Genomic DNA, 20,110 nt, shown 5'->3' with positions numbered 1-20,110 from the left:
TCAGACTGAACAGATAGGCTGAATTTGTTGCTGGGTGGCCAGGTGTCTTGGGGTGAAAGGTAGTCTAGAGAAAACTTCCTCTTGCTGTTGCTTCTCATCTAAAATGGCACCCTTCCAGATGGCTGCAAATTGTCTCTTTTTGAGATTTACTAAAACGCTTCAGTGAGGAAGCTGAATTGTCATAGTAAATTGCTGCCAGGCCCCAGCATTGACTTCAGAAATAGAAAAAGAATGAGTGTGTCTTATTTAAGTATGCCTGTATCGCCCAAGAGTAGATGAAGCAGCTCTAGCAGTCCCCTTAGTTTGGAATTGATTCCCGATGCCCATGTGGACATGGAGGAGGAAAAGCTGGTGGACAGAGAGTGCGATAGAGGAGAGCCGCCTGCTAAAAATACGAGAAAGAAGGGGTTATGCATTAAGGGAAAGCCACTACATTAAAAATTGGTGCTGTCTAAAAATTTGTTGAGGATTTGGGACGTGCAGGTACTGCTACAGCTGCGTGTGCTGCAGTCATGCCTGTTGGCACTGAGCAAGATGGAGAGAGCTTCGTTACTGAATGCAGTATGTTGAAGCACGCACTGTTGCCTGGAAGAAGAGCAAAGACTTGCATTGTGTGGAACTTTGGATCTATGGTTCACCTGGTGTGTCATATCTAGAACAAGCAAACAAAAAATGAGCCATGGCAAGCTAGGTGACATCTGCAATCAGAGCGTTGTGTGCGATGGGCCGTGGCTGACAGGCAGGGGTCATAGCTGGAAGTGCTGTAGGGGAGGGTGACTGTGCCTGTAACGTGTCTGTGTCAGCCATCTCCCCAGACAGGGCTTTTAACAGTGGTAGTTGGATGTATGTTCCCAGCTCGCACGTTGGCAGTGACGGTGTGGCAGAGCCAGCGGGCTGTTTTTTCAGCTGGAAGAAGAGGAGGAGTGGACTGCAACTGTGCCTAGGTAAATGACAGCTGTCAAAGAGATTTGCCGTAGACGTGGGTCGTACTGGTGCAGCTGTTGCAGCTGCAGCAGTAGTGAATTCTGGAGCATCTGGAGAAGATGGAGTTTTCTTCGTGCAAGCGATACCGTCCAAAGCCTTTTGATGCCAGAAATCAATAGAAACACATCTGTTGTCTGGAACTTCTCAGTCAACCCTCAGTATAGCGGTGAGGCCAGCAGAGGCAACAGTAAGTTGGTGGCTAAGCGCTAGACTGAGCCGGACCGGGAGGTTCCCGAGACCCAGGAGCCCCGGGGAAGAGCGGAGGGACCGTGCAGAGCCGGTGGCTCTCCTGAGAGAGGCTGAGGCGGCGCGGGCGTTGCCAAGGGTGACGGCGGGAGATTTGAACAGCCCTGAGGAGCGCCGCAGTTTGCGCTGCAGTTGGTGCAGGTGGGGCGCAGCCCCCGTCTTCCTCTTCCCAGCTCGAGAAGGCTACTCGAGCGGTGGGCGTCAGCCTGGAGGGAGACCCGGGTACGGTTGCCGCTCGGGTGAAAGCCGTTGTTAGGAAAAATGTGGCAACGCAGATGGAGGTCCCATGTCAACACGCAGCTGTCTAGGTCTCTGGCTGCAGGGAGTGCCTGAGTCTGTCACTGATGACGGAGGGCAGCGGGGACACCTCTTGTGTGAGGTGTGACCAGGGGAACGATCTGCTCAGCCTGGTGGTAGAGCTGAAGGAAGAAGTGGAAAGGTTGAGGAGTATTGGGGAGCATGAGAGGGAGATAGATTGGTGGGCCCACACCCTGCCGTCCCTGAGGCAGAGGCAGCAGGTGGAGGCTCCGCAAGAAGTAGAGGTTCCCCTGCCCTCCTGCCACCAGACAGGAGGGGACATAAGAGATGGAGGGGAATGGATACAGGTCCCTGCTCGGGGAGGCAGGCGAGTCCCCTCCCGGTCTCCCTCACCTTCCCAGTTGCCCCTGTGCAACAGGTGGGGGGCTCTGGAACTTGAGGACCAGGCCAGTGAAGATCAGGGTGTAGATGAAGTCCTGTCTAGGGAGGTGTCTAGGCCCAGTCAGGCAGCCCCACGCATTCTCACATCCTCTGAAAAAAGAAAAAGGAGGGTCATTGTCGTAGGCGACTCCCTTCTGAGGGGGACAGAGGGCCCAATATGCAGACCTGACCCATCCCACAGGGAAGTCTGCTGCCTCCCTGGGGTCTGGGTAAAAGACATTAGCAGGTAACTCCCTGGTCTGGTTTGGACCTCTGATTATTACCCATTGCTGGTTGTGCAGGTTGGCAGTGATGAGATTGCAGAGAGAAATCCAAAGGCAATCAAAAGGGACTTCAGGGCACTGGGACGATTAGTGGAAGGATCAGGAGCACAGGTAGTGTTTTCCTCAATCCCTTCAGTGGCAGGGAAATACACTGAAAGGAACAGGAAAACACACCTGGTTAATACGTGGCTCAGAGGCTGGTGCCATGAGTGGAATTTTGGATTTTTTGATCGTGGGGAGGTTTACATGGCACTGGGCATGCTAGCGACAGATGGTTTCCAGCTATCTCAAAGGGGTAAAAGAATCCTCGCTCATGAGATGGCAGGGCTCATAGAGAGGGCTTTAAACTAGGTTCAAAGGGGGTAAGGGATAAAACTAGGTGCACCAGAGATGAGCCTGGGGGCAGCGTGCCGATGTTAGGGGTGGATTTGATAACCCAGCTCAAATGCGTCTATGCCAATGCACGCAGCATGGGCAATAAACAGGAGGAGCTGGAAGCCATCGTGCAGCAGGATAGATGTGACTTAGTCGCTATCACAGAAACATGGTAGGATGACTCCCATGACTGGAGTGCTGCAATGGATGGCTACAAGCTCTTCAGAAGGGATAGACAAGGTAGAAGAGGTGGTGGGGTGGCTCTCTATGTTAGGGAACGTATTGACTGTACAGAGCTACACGATTCTGATGACAAGGTAGAGTGCTTATGGGTGAGGATGAGAGGGAAAGCCAATAAGACAGATAATGTGCTGGGAGTCTGTTACAGACCACCCAACCAGCTTGAAGAGACAGATGAATCGTTCTACAAGTGGCTGGCAGTAGTCTCAGAATTGTGTGCCCTTGTCCTTGAAGGGGACTCTAACTTTCCAGACATCTGATGGAAATACAACACAGCAGTGAGTAAACAATCTAGGAGGTTCCTGGAGTGTGTGGAAGAGAACTTCCTGACACAGCTGGTGGGTGAGCCAACCAGGGGAGGAGCCTTGCTAGATCTGTTGTTTACGAACAGGGGAGGACTGGTGGGAGGTGTGATGGTTGGGGGCCATCTTGGGCTTGGGGACCGTGAAATGATAGAATTTTCAATTCTTGGTGAGGCAAGGAAGGTGGTCAGCAAAACCACCACGATGGACTTCCGGAGGGCAAACTTCGGCCTCTTTGAGGTACTGGTTGAGAGAGTCCCTTGGGAGACAGTCCTTGTTATAAATGAATTTAGTCCCAAACAGGATTCTAAACAAAATTAACAATTTATTAAATGAATAAAGGCAAGCAAACAGCGCTGGGCATGCCGGGAGCTTCTGCTCTACCAAGACGCGCACCGTGAAAAACAAACCAGCTTCTTTTATAGTCTAACGTTTGTTACATATTTATACTAGGCGTGTTCTTCTCCATCTCCTGGTTGTGTGGGTGCTTAGAAACTTATCTCTGACCAGACTCCCCGCTGTTTGTGCCAGACAGCAGACATCCTGGGTAACAGCCGACGCCTTGCACAGCACCAGCTGCGATCATCAGAACCCAAACAAGTCCACAACAGACACCTCCCCTCAACAAATACATACCACAAATGGCCCATCAAGATCCCAAGCACTGCAATCCCTGAGGCCAAACACACATCCAAATGCCTCAGTTCTCCTCCAGGATAGTTAACAACAAAACCGGTTTTGGCTTGGCAAAAAGAGAATGAACTATGTACATATCATCCGTCTCCTCCCAGCCTGCGGTTATACAAGGATCAACAAAATGGTTAAAGATTACATAGACAGTGAGGGTCACATTTTATTATGCAGCCCTAGCATTGTTTATATTGACACGAATCAGATGAACATATTTCACAATCCCCCATATTTTTTTTTTTTGGCATAGATTCGTGTTTTTGTTTCCAATAGTGTCAATACTTATCGAATTGGTTTCAATTTCAGATGGTCTTTTGTTTTTATTATCATCAGAGAATGAGTTGGTTTTTTTCCCTGATTCTGGCATTCCTTGTATAACCGAATGTATTTGTAAAACAAGGTATTAAACATGGAATTATTAACAATTCCTCAAGTACTTTCAATACAACTATAAAACAAGGTATTAAACATCAATTTTTTTAACAACAATTATTAAGATTAAATTCTCCACAAACACCCCCTTTTTGTGTTAATAAATAATCCAAAGCTAAACGATTTTGATACAAAGTAGTTCTCATCTTGGTGTTTTGTTTTGTAATTGTCCTGGTTTCATCTGGGATGTAGTTAACTGTCTTCCTAGTAGCTGGTACAGTGCTATGTTTTGAGTTCAGTATGTGAAGAGTGTTGATAACACTGATGTTTTCAGTTGTTGCTCAGTAGTGTTTAGACTAGAGTCAAGGATTTTTCAGCTTCTCATGCCCAGCCAGGGCACCTGACCCAAACTGGCCAACAGTGTATTCCATACCATGTGACGTCCCATCTAGTTTAGGAACTGGGAAGTGGGGGGGGGCAGGGTTTTTTTTCGCCGCTTGGGGACTGGCTGGGTGTCGGTCGGCGGGTGGTGAGCGATTGCCCTGTGCATCATTTGTACATTTCAATCCTTTTATTACTACTGTTGTCATTTTATTAGTGTTATCATTATCATTATTAGTCTCTTCTTTTCTGTTCTATTAAATCGTTCTTATCTCAACCCAGGAGTTTTACTTCTTTTCCTGATTTTCTCCCCCATCCCACTGGATGGGGGGGGAGTGAGTGAGCGGCTGCGTGGTGCTTAGTTGCTGGCTGGGGTTAAACCACGACAGTAATTAATCCAAGTGCATCTCTGATTTTATTTACAACTATTTCCACTACAGCTTGTAACCGTATTATTCTATTAAGCATATATATTGGGGTCCTGTAACTCCAGGATCCATCTTCTGCCCACGTAGCTTGATTATAATAGGCAATGATTCTCTCAGGAGGCCATCGTTTACCTTGATTTGTTCCACCACAAACATAACAATTAGTTACATTTAATGATTTAGTAATGTTTTTAGCAAGATTTATAAACAGATTTTTTAGCTACTGTGGGAATTTCATATTTCACTCCTGTCTCTACCTCATGATAAAATGAGTTAAATAATATTCTATGCCTTCTCCAGTCTATGTTTCCACAGTTAGTATACGGGTCATCATCTATAGTATCACAGGCATTAAAAGTTACTGACACTGGAGTATTCAAATTGGCTATAATTTTGCTTGTTCCGATTAATCTATCATTTTCTGAATTTGTTTTTATTTCTACCCAATATTGATAGGGAAGTTCTTCTGGATCATAGCATATAGTCCTGTTTCTTTCTCTGCATAAAGCATACTGGGTTAGGTTATAAATGCAACTTCCTATTTTCTGGCCCTTACAATCATAGACAGTATGATACACCAAGGTTTGGGAGGTTACCCTTCCCTTTCTAGTAGTTACCACACGTTGACTACAGTTGTTTGTCGTAGCCAGAGTCAAAGAACTCACCCCAAGCAGGACTAGAAGAGGTCCGGTAAGAGCCATAGTGGTCGGTGGTCACAGCCCGAAGGGGTTGCAGCCCGTGGCAGACCTTATTAGCTGCACCACCGGTTCCCTATCCGGTCTTGCCCTCTTCCTTAATCTTAAGGGGTGGTGGTTCTATAGTAAATACACAAGAACTCTAAACAATATACAAGAACTCTAAACAATTATAATGTCTCCCCATCGGGGAAATTATATATTTAAGATACCTAGAACACTTAGCTTTTAGAAATAAACAGCATGGGAGTAAGTTCAATGAAATTTTCACAGCAACTTAGCTTATGTTTTTGGGTTTAAATTTCTCTATGTTCTTCTGATGGTTAGCTTAGTTTCTCCAGGCTCAGATGTGACTTTTCACTCCTTCACTGGACCTTTCACTCATGATGCATGTGTCCACCCTTTTTCAGCAGTCTTTATGGCTGTTTCTGTAGTTAATAAAACAAGAAAAGGTCCTTCCCAAAGGGGATGTAAATTTCCCTCTTTCCATGTTTTTATAAGAACTTTATCTCCTGGTTCCAGCTGATGAATTGCAAATCCTAAAGGTGGTGTTTGGGCCATCACCCCAATTTCTCTTAACTCTTTTAATCTTTTTCCAATAGTAATTATATTTTTCTGGATATTATGATCCTCAACCACGTTATTCCCCAGAGGCATTCCTTGAAAATAAGGCATGTCATGTAACATTTCATATGGCGATAATCCAGTCTCACTGTGTGGTTTAGTTCTTATATTTAAAAGTGCCAATGGTAAGCATTTTGTCCAGGGCATCTGTGTTTCAATCACCAATTTAGTCAGTTGCTGTTTGATTGTTTGATTCATTCGTTCTACTTTCCCTGAGCTTTGTGGATGCCATGGGGTGTGATATTCCCACTGAATGCCTAATGATTGACATAATAATTTTATTATTTTAGATGTAAAGTGTGTGTCCTGATCAGAGTCAATGTACTGGATTATCCCATATCTGGGTATCAGGTGTTCTAATAAAGTTTGTTGGTTTTTTTTACCACTGTCTGTGTAGTAACTTGTGCTACAGGGTAAGTTTCTACCCATTGTGTTAAATGATCTACTATTACCAATAAATATTTTATCCTACCTACCTTGGGTAATTCAGTGAAATCAACTTGTATTTTCTCAAAAGGTCTATAAGCCGTTTTTCTCCTTCCTGTGGCTGCTTGTTGATTGATTTTTAAAATGTCATGAATGTTACTAGGGTTCAGTATATCTCTGCATATTAGCATTCTATATGTCATATCCCATAAGTAACTCTTCAATAGATACTGTCTCACATTCATTATTGACAAGTTAAGCAGCCTTGTGTATATATAAATTTTCATTTGTTCTTTTTAAGTTAATAGATTTAATGAAATATTTTCAAAATATGTACAACAACAACTATCAAAGTAGTTAACATTTGAAAAAGATGCTGTTATAAATACCTGTGAGACAACATATAACAGCCATATGAATTGGTTTTTACCTTAATAGTTTACAGTCCTTTTCTAAATCAAATAAGAAGCAGGTAAATAGTTTGAAATAGTTATATATTTTTTTAACAACTTGAAATGAGTATTACTTTTCAGATAGCTAGTAAAGTCTTTTAATTTTGTCCATAAACACAATTAAGTATTAACACAGGACTGTATAGTGTTTATATTCTTATTAACCTGCCAACAAGAATAGTTTATTGGCAACCTTAAATATTCAGAGGCAAAACACAATTCCTTGGCACAGAGGCTTTACAGCAGAGCAACATATTTTCTCCTTAGAACTATTATATAGGAACACAAAGAAAATTACTATGTTAATTTTAGTGACCTGAGTCCTCAGGGCTGCTTCCTGGGCCTCTCTATCTGACAAATTATTCTCTCTGATTTGGTAATTTAATTTCTTTTGATGTCCTCTTATATGTACCACTGTTATCTCCTCTGGTTCTCTTAATGTTCTTAAAATTTTTGTTATTAATTCCTGATGTATAAGATTCTTCCCTTGAGTATTAATTAAACCTTTTTCTTTCCAAATTTTTCCAAAAGTGTGAACTACTCCATATGTATTTTTGTAATCTGTAAATATAGTTCCATTTTTTTTTCTCTTTAATAATTTTAGGGCCCTATATAGGGCATACAGCTCACAAGCCTGAGCTGACTATGATGGGTTTAGAGGTCTTGATTCCACAGGTTTTAGGTTATTGTCTCACTTTAGTCTGGGTCTCAATTACCTCTAAGCAGTTATGTTGTAATTTTTCCGATGGTTCTTCAAACAAAATGGGCTGGACTCTGAGCAGAGGTTATCCTCAGTTCTAAATTAGGGGAGTCAATCAATATTGTTTCATGTGTTAGGATCCGGCTATCTGTTAGCCATTTTTCCACTTTCTGTTGTAAACACTTCTGACATTATGTGGAGTATACACTTTTATCAAGTAACTTAGAACAATACCCCATGGGTTTCTTAATTCCTGCTCAGTCTTGAGCAAGGACTATTCACAAAGAGATAAAGGTTTTTTTTTTTTTTTAGATTTGTGAGGCTTAATACAGATGTCTGTATTAATGCCCTTTTTATTTCTTCTAATTTCTGATCATCTTCTGTAGGCCATTTAAGTTGGTTATTAGTTAATTTCTCATGTAAGAATTTCACCTTTTCACTGTAGCTTTCAAGCCATGGTCTACAATATTTTAGTAATCCCAATATTTGTCGAATTTCCTTTTTAGTTTGTGGGGGTTTAACAATTTAATAGTGGTTTCTCGGGTTCCTTCTTCAGTTTCTCTTGCTATTAATAGATTGTCCACATATTGTAATAACTTTACCTCCCTGGGTAAAATGAAATCTTAAAATTTTCTCTAAAGTTTGTCTAAATAGATTTGGTGACTCTGTGAACCCTTGTGGTAGCACAGTCCATCTTAATTGTTGTTTTCATCGATAGTGATACAGCAGTCGCACAGAAAGCCCCACTCTCTTTGGTTATTTACATAGTTGACTTCAATTATAGCCTCGCGGCGCGAGGAGAGGCAGCGGCCGCTGCCGTCACTGTTGCTGCTGCTGCTGTTGCGGCTGCAACAAAGGACTTCGCCTGCTGCCGCTGTAGCGCTGGCTCCGCCGCAACCGCACGGAGCTGGACCCCTCTCCTTGACTTTGAATGCTTAAGTTTAATTTTAAAATCAAATTCCTTCTTAATAAATTGTATTCCGCCTCAGGAAGCAAAAGTAAATCATTAAGGCAAATTTTCTTCTCTGTTTCTACTTCCACATCTTTTAAAACGGGTACTTCAAAAGGTTCCCCTTTTGCCCCTACTACTGACATATAACTCTTCCCCTTTTTTTTATGCCCTTAGGAAGTTTTTGAATAGCGGATTTTTCAGCCCCTGTGTCCACCAAAAATAAAACTTCCTCTTTATGGGGACCAATTAATAATTTTATCAAGGGCTCTGTCGATGTTGACGTCCCCAAAAGATATAACCCCTGACACCCCTATTCTTCCTTAAACATTTTCTCATCTTGTTCTTGCTTACGACAGTTCCTCTGAACATGTCCCCTCTTGTTACAGTAGTAACAGACTGGAATTGTGAACCTTTCTCGAGGAGACCGTCTCTTGGGTGTCTGCTCTATTCTTCTTTCCATTTTTTTTTTTTCAGCAGTAAATAAAATCCCTAGAATAGATTGTATTTCTTCCCAGGTATAAGTATTGGGACCTAGGAATTGATCTAGTTTTTCAGCTACTCCGAGGGGATTATCTAATAGGGTCCCCATTTCTTTCTTAAAATTTCTTACATCTGTGGTATTTAATGGGACTGTCACAAACCCAATGCCTCCTTGATTGCCTCCAAGGGGTACCTCTCGTAAGGGATATAAAAAGGCTCCCTCGGATGCGGTAGTCTTACTTCTTGTACATGCAGCCGGAGGTTTTTCTAATTCCGGTGCTGTTGGTATTATGGCCACTGGAGGGGGAGCCGCCGCAGGAGGTGGCGTTTTTATTTCCTTCCTCCTCAAATATTGAGGTTGGAAAAGGACGTGAAGTCCTAATCCATAATTCTGCATAATCACTTTCCTCCTGACTAAAAGATTCCTTTGAGTTAACATATATATTTAAGGCTTGGCAAACCCATTCCTCAAAAGATCCAAAAACAGGCCAAAAGACATGTGGTCTTAAAGGCTCCTTTGGCCATTCAACCATGCAATATTGAATTAATTTTAATTTACTTTTTCTTTTTCTGGGGCCCCTTTCATTACAATTTTAAATCATTGTCCCTAGTGGACTTTTTGGTGGTATATCTGGTAATTTGCTCCCTTCTTTCTGGTCCTGGGTCCTCGACTTTGTTTGACCCATCTAGGAATTTTACTGTGGCAATTCCTACAGCCCTTGGTCACCGGTAAGAGTGTCTTGTAGGGGGTTTAGGACCTATCACCCACCCACGAATCCTATAGGAATCGCTTCGGTCCTTCACCGGCCAAGTTTCTCGTGGGAGATTGGAACCGAGGTTAGAAGACCTCCACAATCGCTTCGGAACTAAGTTCCGTATCAGTCACACTCCTACACACGCAGGCAACCGAATCCCACCCAACCGAACGGTATACTCCTTTAAATACTTACAACTCCGTTGTCTTCGTTCGGATCTTTGCGTGCAGAATTATGGGTAAAATAAACTGCTGCAGCCAGCAAGGGAGCTCAAAAAAAAAAAAAATTCTTTGCTTGCCCTTATTCCGGTTCAGGATGGTGTTAGTCCCGATTCGACTGGATCAGGAGCCACCAAATGGTGGGGACGCCCCTCCTTAATCAAGTCAGAATGCAGGAACTAAGACCATCCCGGACGAGCCCCCAATTGTTATAAATGAATTTAGTCCCAAACAGGATTCTAAACAAAGTTAACAATTTATTAAATGAATAAAGGCAAGCAGACAGCGCTGGGCACGCCGGGAGCTTCTGCTCTACCAAGATGCGCGCCGTGAAAAACAAAACAGCTTCTTTTATAGTCTAACGTTTGTTACATATTTATACTAGGCGTGTTCTTCTCCATCTCCTGGTTGTGTGGGTGCTTAGAAACTTATCTCTGACCAGGCTCCCCGCTGTTCATGCCAGACAGCAGAAAGGCTGTGGATGTTGTCTGCCTTGACTTCAGCAAGGCCGTTGACACTGTCTCTCACGGCACACTCCTTGAGAAGCTGGCATCTCATGGCTTGGACAAGTGTACTCTTCACTGGGTGAAAAACTGGCCGGATGGATGAGCCCAGAGGGTTGTGGTGAATGGGGTGAAATCCAGTTGGTGGCGGGTCACAAGTGGTGTTCCCCAGGGCTCAGTACTGGGGCCAGTTCTGTTTAATATCTTTATCAACGATTTGGATGACGGGATCGAGTGCACCCTCAGCAAGTTTGCAGATGACACCAAGTTGAGAGGCAGGGTCAATCTGCTTGAGGGTAGGGAGGCTCTACAGAGAGATCTGGACAGGCTGGGTCGATGGGCTGAGGCCAATTGTATGAAGTTCAACAAGGCCGAGTGCCGGGTCCTGCGCTTCAGTCACAGCGACCCCACGCAGCGCTACAGGCTTGGGGAAGAGTGGCTGGAAAGCTGCCTGGCAGAGAAAGACCTGGGGATGCTGGTTGACAGCCGGCTGAATATGAGCCAGCAGTGTGCCCAGGTGGCCAAGAAGGCCAATGGCATCCTGGCCTGTATCAGAAATAGTGTGGCCGGCAGAAGCAGGGAGGTGGTTGTTCCCCTGTATTCGGCACTGGTGAGGCCGCACCTCGAGTACTGGGTTCAGTTTTGGGCCCCTCGCTACAGGAAAGACATTGAGGTGCTGGAACGTGTCCAGAGAAGGACAACCGAGTTGGTGAGGGGCCTGGAGCACAAGTCTTATGAGGAGCGGCTGAGGAAGCTGGGGTTGTTTAGTCTGGAGAAAAGGAGGCTGAGGGGAGACCTTATCGCTCTCTAAAACTACCTGAAGGGGGGGGTATAGTGAGGGGGGTGCTGGTCTCTTCTGTCAGGTGGCTGGAGATGGGATGAGAGGAAATGGCCTCAAGTTGCTGCAGGGGAGGTTTAGATTGGATAATAGGAAAAATTTCTTGACTGACAGGGTTGTCAGACATTGGAACAGGCTGCCCAGGGAAGTGGTTGAGTCATCATCCTGGAGGTATTCAAAAAGCGCGTAGAAAAGGTACTCCAGAAAATGGGTTAGTGGGCATGGATGATGGTTGGACTCAATGATCTTGAAGGTCTTTTCCAACCTAAATGATTCTGTGATTCTAACAGGGAAGAATAAAATATTTACAGAAACCATGGCGTACACCAAACCCCGTCTCCACGGACAGAGCCTAGGCTGGGGACAGGGAAGGCTGACGACAGAGCAGGAGGAGGGAAGCAGCGAGGGGGAAGCCTTCCTCGCCGGGCTCTCGCGCGCTCTTCCTCTCTCCCAAAGTCCACGACCGACCGACCCATGCTGGCAGAAGTCTCAGCGGGAGAAAGTCCTTCGGCAGGATAAAGCGTCGGCAGCTTGGGGCTGGGTGACCCTTCTGGAGCCGGAACAGCACTTTGCTCAGTTTTGGTTTCAGACCTTTCCTCTAGGAACGAAGACAGCACAGTGGATTATCAAAGCACGCAAGTGTTTTCTTCCAAAGAGAAAGTATTGACAATCCACTCCGACAACCGATTTTTCCTCTGCCAGCAGCAAATGCCTGAGGGCCGCCCCACCTTCACAAATCCTCGTAGGAAGAGAAGAGACTCAAGTTCTTCAAAAATTTAAGAAAATGATTCAAAAGGTAGCTGCTAGGGAAAACGATCCCTGGTGGCAGGGTACACAAGAGACCCCAGTCTCAGCTGTCTTCTGCAGGGTCACAAATTCAGACCGCATGTCTGACCAGCAGGGAAGTTTAGGACAACTGCGTGCAGATACTCCCAATGTCTACCAGTTCACCTGTGCTTTAAGACTCCTTGCAAAGCCTCAGCTAGGAAAAGAATCACCTCTGGGTATCCAACAAAATAATCAGTTTCAATTTATTTCTGTCTTTATTTTAAGCCTTAAGACTATGCGCTTCAGATGTCCAGCATTTCAGCAAGTTCCATGAGGAGCTCATCCTCATCCTTCTCTGGGTCCGGGTCAATTATCTCGTCCAGTTTGCCTCCTGAGATTTCCCAAAGAAACTGCGCAAAGTCGTCTTCCACAGAGAAGGGGGCTTCCCAGGCCCCTGTGGAGCTCAACCCGTCTGTCTTTACTGCTACTCGTGAGGAAGCTGAGGTCGGGCTTGAGACCTCTGGCGGTGCCACAGAGTCTGCCAGGCTTCCAATGTGCAGTTCAGGACTGGGAAGAACAAGAAAGAGAGCAAATCAGCGTATGACATTCCTTAAGCAGAGAGATGTTTTCTGCAAACCAGCTCTTAAAATGGTAGTTAATCCCTCCTACCCCTCAGCCTTACGCAGGGATTGTTATTCAATTAACCGGGGGCTGCTTCTACAGTCCAATGTATCAGCAGGTACATTTTGCACTTTGGGGATTTATCCGCGAAGACACAGCATCTGGGGTCTGGCAAAGAAGGTTCCGTTTTTGTCGCCAGAGACACTTTGCCACCTTTACTAATTTGACTGCAAAAAGGTTACTGAGTCAGCCTCCACAGGCGTTCAGAAAACCCAAGAAGCCACTGAAAAGCTGTACCAACTTGCAGCATTTTCAGACAAGAATCTAGATAAGCAGTCCAGCCAGCTGCTAGAAACTTATTATTTCAGATGAATTTTTCCTCTGCTGGATTTTGGCATGAAGTATCTCAAAACTCTAATCTTTCCACGTGTGGGAAAAAACCCCCTTAGTTTCACGTGAAAGGCACACTGATCAAGAAAAAGAACAAGTTGTGGTTGTTACCTGGTTTGGGGTTTTTCTCTCCCGCGTATGGAGAGGAGGCTGCCCTCTGGCAAAGCCGGAACAACAGCCTAGGAAGAAGCAAGATGGTTTTTAGGATACACAGGTCAAAGACTGCTTTGCAGATTCTTCCTCCGCTGCTTCTCCTCTGGCATTGCTGAGCCTTAACCAAAATACAGAGCCAGGGCACACCTGAAGAAAAGTTAGCGTTCCCTTAACGTTTACTAACGACCTTGGGTCTTTTTAAGGAACACAGCATTAATGGACGTAGCAGAGCATTATGTAAACACTGCCATTCACCTCGTAAAAAGCAGAAAGGTACTACAAGCGTCCTGGCGACCGCTTCTGGATTTAAAAGGGAACAGAGACCCGTAGAACGTTTCAGTCTTCCATCTTTTCTCCAAGAGGAGGCTACAACTTGGGCATAAAATTTACTAGGGACCCACTACTGCCTCAGCCGCTCTCCTTACCACAGCAGCTTTTTTAGCTGAAGGCTCCTTCCCGTCGCCACCAGTGGCACTCGGTGGCTTCACAGCCGCCACGGCAGACGGATGACTCTCGGCTGCCTTACGTTTCAGTGGCTGCTTTCTGGGGAAGGTGGCTTTCCCATCCAAAGGCTTCAGGCACACCTGCGGTTTGGCTAGAGTAAAAGGAAGAGAGAACTGATGCAGTCTTGCTCTGCCTCAGGAAAAAAACCCAACAAACAAACAGGTTCTCTTAACAGCACCACAATCCTTCTAGTTAAGTGTATTTAGCCAGCAGCTAAACAGGACAGCTTCAGCACTCGAGCAAGGGGAATCAGGCAGGTTTTTTTAAATTAACTTTTAGGGCTGTAGGAAAGCTCATGGAAAGACAAAAGGGGAAAGCATACTTAATAGCCAGTTCGTACCTGCCTCTGTACGGCTCTGTTCAGAGGGCAGTCCTAGCCTCTCCTTCAGAGACCTGGGGACTTGAACTACAAGAGAGAACAGAAAAAGTTTGGCAGACTGCATAAATCTCCATTTGGTGTTCACGTTTCACAATGAGAGCCATCACTTCACTGGGATTCAGAGCTACCTTGAGCCCTCAACCAACACGCAAAAAGAACCACTAGAAGAAAGGACAAACAGCAAACCTAAACAGAAAATCTGTGCATCAAATCCAGATGTCTGCTTAGTAGCTGCACCTCTCTTTGGTGCTTTGTCAGCATTCTCCAGAACCTCTATCTTCTTCCCCAGCCTGTCAGCAAGGTTGCGCTTTAATGGAAGGACACTTCTACCAGCTTCAGAAGGACAAAAAACAAGCAATACTTGAAGAACGTTTCTCTGCAGGAGGATTTTAGAACAGTCAGCCACAAACTTCAATGCTTCCAGGGATCTTTTCTTAGATTTGCCTTTCAGCTGCTAACCAAATTTGCCACTTCTGCCTGCCGCCAATACACATCTCTGCCAAAATGGATTTTCCTCCTGCACGCAGCAAAAATACCCTTAAACACAGTCACGTTTAGATGAGGGCACCCGAACAACGGCTCACAAAAAGCTCTTCCCTATGGAGGCTTTCCGTTTTCCCATCCTCTCGCCAAGATTCACTTGAATCACAGGCTCCTCCCCTAAAACAAAGACTAATCTCTTCACTGCACAGAAACCAGTAGCCACTAAGAGCATTGTCCTTCTAGCCCACGTCCCAGCAAAAGGCACTCTTCTGGTAGCCAAACCACAGAAACGAGTGACTACGAGTAGTAGTAGTGCCACACGTTTTTTGCCTTTCAAAGGAATTTGTGCAGATCTGAACACCACCACTTATACACAGACTCCTATCACGCTACTGTCCGCAAGTGCCACCGTCAGCCTCGTCAACGCTTCAAAAATTGCCTACTTGTATAATACCATCTTCTATAGGTCTGCCCTTTCATTACTGCCCACTTTTTCCACTTATCCCCTTTTTTGCATACTGACACTCGTATTGACATTAGCTTCTCTCTCTTCTGCTACTGCACTTAACCCAACCGCTACTTCTGCCACGTGCTGTCGACACATTAGCTCATTCACAAATCTCACTCAACTTCAGGAACATGAGAGTCCAATCAAGCACACTGGAGAGTCTGTAAGGTGGTGTGATACATGATGAGCTACGGCTTAATGTCAGGCTGATAAAAACTGCTTCTGGATCTTTTATTGCAACACAACAAACTGAGCACCTACAAATGCCAAATACTTGCAATCAAACCAGGGCCTTGAAGCATAAAAGCATGGTTTTAATTAGAAAAGGCAGCACCAGCAGGCTAACCTGTCTGAATTATCTTAATTATTACTTAACCTTTCAGTTGAGAAGCCATGAAATGGAAACAATAGTATTCACTACAAGTAGGGGATATTAACTCACCACCTTGGCTTTTTGTTGTTTCCTTTAGTTTCTCCAATTTGATTTCTTCAAGTGTTTTTATTCCAAAATTTAAATTGTCCTCTGAAAACAGAAAATGGTTAATGAAGCTGAGGCCTAAAGGCACATGTTGAAGAGCACACATCCTCAAGCTTCTTACAGCTCAGAACCCTTCCAAAGTCTTCCAAATAAACCCTCTCAACACTCCCCACCAGTAAAAAAAGCCATAGAACGGATGGGTATTTTGGTAAGCAATTGGCACCCTTCTTCAACCCTCCTCCCATCCTACAGAGTAAAACCTACCGTCTTAAGCGTTTTAATCCATCTACACGATATTAGATTCCTCTGTCATTAGACATGGCTTCTTCCCACAGTGTTTGAAAGGACACATTTGCAGGCATTTAAACTCCACGCTGTGGCTCTATTTTCTTTTACAAAAGTCAACAAGGAGGAGTTGACCTGTCTGACCCAAGGGACATATGACATTATTAGAGAGGAATGAGCTCGTGGAAATAACTGACTCCATCCAGCTACCCGATGCTCTATCGTAGTTTTAGAACATATCGCTTTGGAGTTAATCGTCAAGTTCTCCTTCCAAGCCATCCTACTACAGCTGCTAGAATACCTTGCTTTGTATTAGCACTGCCTTTCCTAGTGGAAATTATCCGCGATCCACTACAGGCTTCTGTTGCCGGTTGCTGGACAGGTGTTTTAGTTTCATCTCCTTCTTCAGAAAGCTGCACTGAAAGTCCAAAATAAAACCTATTCAGTTATGGAGCAGGGATTATACAAGACGTTTCATGCTCATGTAGCTCGTACAATGACATTTCAGTCCACGGTTCATATTTTGTTCGTATTCTTAACTACAAGCAACTGTTTGTGGAAGGCTTTTTTTAAACAGCTGTATTGACTTGACAGGCTCCTATAAGCAAGAGCTATACCAGGGAAAAAATATTTAAGACTCCAGACTCTGGTCCGTAGCTTTAAACACTACACAGTTCTGGCACTCTGTGAATTTGTACATTCACCTCCGGCAGAAATGCCTTCAGTAAGTAAAAAGTACCCATCTTCATCATCATCTGCAGCACTGATTACAGCTGCCTGGAGGATGTGTAGGACTTGGGACCTTTTCAGAGCTTTCCACTTTCATCACCCCCCTCAGCTGCGGAGAGGGACTCGACTGCACAGAAAGTCTGTTTTGCTGCAGTGACGCCTGAGCCATTTTCACATCATCTTCTGCAGGCTCAGGTGGACTTGGAAGCGTAGCTAGAGGAAGACGAGGATCATCTCTCATTTGGCCATGTAAAACTTTCACCCCAACCTTGCACTCACTGCCTAGATACGGTAGATAAGGTAGATAACCCACCTGGCTGCTGAATTCAGAGTTTCCTATTCCCCACCCCTACGAACACACTAGGAACAACGGCTTCCCTTCACACACTCATCTCACCACCCTGCCCTCCAGAAAGGATTACATGAGGGGAAAGCAACCTGGAGTGCAAAGATCACACAAAGCACAGAGAAGCTGAGCATGAAAGAAAGAATTAAATACCAGAATTACAGTCCGTTTAGCTGAGAGCCTGTGACTGCACACTTCTCCCTACACTCATCAGTGAGCAGTTACTCGATGCCTTCTACGGCATTGTACCCACTCCTAAGTAATATTCAGAATTAATCCTTTAATGCTTAAAGAAAAAGGACCCAAGAAACTCACTTCTGCTTGGCGGGAAGAAGCGCCCATCAACATAGCGTCCTTTCGTGTGACGGAAGGCGCAGTTGGATTTTTGACAGCCAGCTGGTTGATTCTCCCAGTAGCAAGGGATCTCACTGCGTTTTTTCTGAAGACAGACAGAAAGAAAAGCTCATGGTAACACTCGCCTTAGGCTTGCTAAGAGACATAGTTACACGTCATGCCAGAGAGAGGGCTATCGCAGTGCAGTGCGGAAACATCGTTCCAAAGGGCAGTCTATCACTGAAAGCATTGCAGGGCAGATCGACAAAGTTTGCGTACGCTGTAACTACTACACATTATCTAGCTTTCCTGTCATTCCGTTGGAGAAGACGGGGGCTCGCACACATCAGTTCAGGGTGGGCTAAACTAAGACAATGTGCAAAGTACTGGGATTATTCAGAGGGAAAAAATGCCTTAAACTGCCTAGTTAAAAATGCCTTAAAATGCCTTAAATCTATCTCAAGTTATCTTTCAGAGCCTTATTTCCTTCCCATCTTCTCCCTCCCCACCCTGTGCTACCCCAAGACGTCAGAACAACGCCAGCACCTAATACAAAAATGTCTTGCTGAGATATACCTAAGAAATTGATCTTTCTTCCCCCAACTTCCTCCCACCCCCCTCCAAGTAACGGAAACCAGTATCCTTTGAAAGCAAGTAAATCTATCACGTACAAGCACATTCAGGCTGCCGACAGCAAGGAAAAATGCTTTCAGGGATTTAGTTGGAGAACACATCTTTAGCCAAACACTCACATCGACTTCCATGTGTCTGAATCTGCAGGTAGTCTTGAAACAGCGACCCTCCTGCCACAGCCTGCACACTCTCTCATTTCCCAGAGCGGCCGCACAGTGGCGGAAGGAACAGCTGTCTCCCTGTAACCAAAAGGAAACCCACAAAGAGGAAATTAAAACAGTACAGCCTCCAGAATTATCCATGCTAGTAGAACTGGACGCAGAATCGAACTGCTTGTGAAGTTAACAGAAATCTGGATGCCTCCGCCCCCTCCTCTCCTAAAAACTCAACAAGAAACCCCAAAGCAAAAGAAGCCCAAACATACCTTGTCACAGGTGGAATAGAAATAGAAGTAGCAGTCGTCCCCTTGCTTGGACATAATCGACACCGTCTGAGAACCAGCTCAGGTTCGAAGGCTTCGCTCTCAACAGGGACTTCCTCCCGTCCTGGCAAGAGCTGGCTTCGCTCTTTCTTGGACGGAAAGTCTCCTGATGGCTTGAGCGGTCAAATCTTCTTTTTCAAAGTAACCCTAAAGAAAGGTATCAGTAAGTGAAAAAGAAGAAACAGTCCTACTCCCTGGTCTAACCTTCCAGCTTGCTGACCTGCCTGTGTCCTGTACCAAAGACCAAGAAGGGAACAAAACTTTTTTGTTGCACCCCAACAAACGCACGAGAGGAGTACTATTGCACCTACCTGTGGGTACTTGCGGGTTATAAAGCACAAAGTATTTCACTTGGGCAGTCTCTCTTGCTGCTCTACTTTGTGCCTTTAATCGCTTACAAAAATAGTAAAGATGCTTAACGCCCCCCCTGTGTATCAGGACAGTCAGATCACAAGGAAGGCAGAGCACCAGGAACTACGTGTTCTCATCCCCCTTGTCAATCCGTCAGCCTTACCCCAGCCGCAAACAGCTGATGATGATTTACCTGCTGGTTACCGCACTCCACTAGGCTGACAGCGCCCTCGGTGTCACAAGTTACACAGAGAACGCTGCACTATGATGCGTATGCAAACCACCCAGCATGTCGTCTGAAGCACAGGACAAGCTCTTGCTAACACATCGCGTTCTCTGCATGAGAATCTGAAGCCAAGTTGTCCAAAGCTGAAGCAGAACAGTCAGAATTTCCACTCTTTACAGTTGTTTTAGTCAACTCGACCTGTTAAATACTGTCTGGACATACGTACACATACCCGTTCATGCACACGCCAAGAGCGAGGGATGATAAAGTCAGCAAGAGCGATAGTAAAAATTAGAATGTGGGGCTATTTGCCACAGCAGACTGCATAAAAAGTCTCTCATTTTGAGGGAACCGGCAGACCCAAAAGATCTACATAACAGTTTGATGAATATGCCTTCAAGGCTGATGCTTTATAACACGAGTGATTTTGGGGTCAGCACACAAACAGGCATACCTACGTACACGCATACAGTATCAACGTTTCTATACACACGAGCGTGCACAGCACATGGTGCACGATATCCGTAGCGAGAGCAACTCTCAGCCCTAATCGGACACGCGGAGTTGCAATCAATTAACAGCAGGGAGACAGCAGATCGAGGATACAGCAAGCTTTGAGAGGCAGGGAAATGCTTCCTTTGCAAGTGGCATGGCTGCGTGATACCAAGAATTTGGAATTACACTGATTTTCGGAAAGAATTTGTTCTCTTTTTACATCAGAGCCAATGCTACAAGTTTGCCATCATACGCTGTTCTCTAATCCATAAATCCATCATCATGCATTGCAGCAAGATCACGGAAGGTTTGAAAAGATGGCTT

At 45.0% G+C, this 20,110-nt stretch overlaps 1 protein-coding gene across 1 annotated transcript; it reads right to left on the bottom strand.

Moving 5' to 3' along the window:
• Nucleotides 1-12,693: 12,693 nt before the first annotated feature.
• LOC138682150 (zinc finger CCCH domain-containing protein 11A-like) lies at nt 12,694-18,711 on the bottom strand. The gene is given in 12 exon segments (XM_069771878.1): nt 12,694-12,958; nt 13,514-13,581; nt 13,981-14,150; nt 14,400-14,465; nt 14,676-14,771; nt 15,872-15,952; nt 16,494-16,630; nt 16,932-16,969; nt 16,971-17,134; nt 17,583-17,706; nt 18,353-18,472; nt 18,658-18,711. Coding segments are annotated over 12 exon segments (1,383 nt in total).
• Nucleotides 18,712-20,110: the final 1,399 nt, after the last annotated feature.

This window comes from Haliaeetus albicilla, chromosome 26 (genome assembly GCF_947461875.1).
Source record: "Haliaeetus albicilla chromosome 26, bHalAlb1.1, whole genome shotgun sequence".
NCBI lineage: Eukaryota > Metazoa > Chordata > Aves > Accipitriformes > Accipitridae > Haliaeetus > Haliaeetus albicilla.
This window is presented reverse-complemented; position numbering and strand designations above follow the sequence as displayed.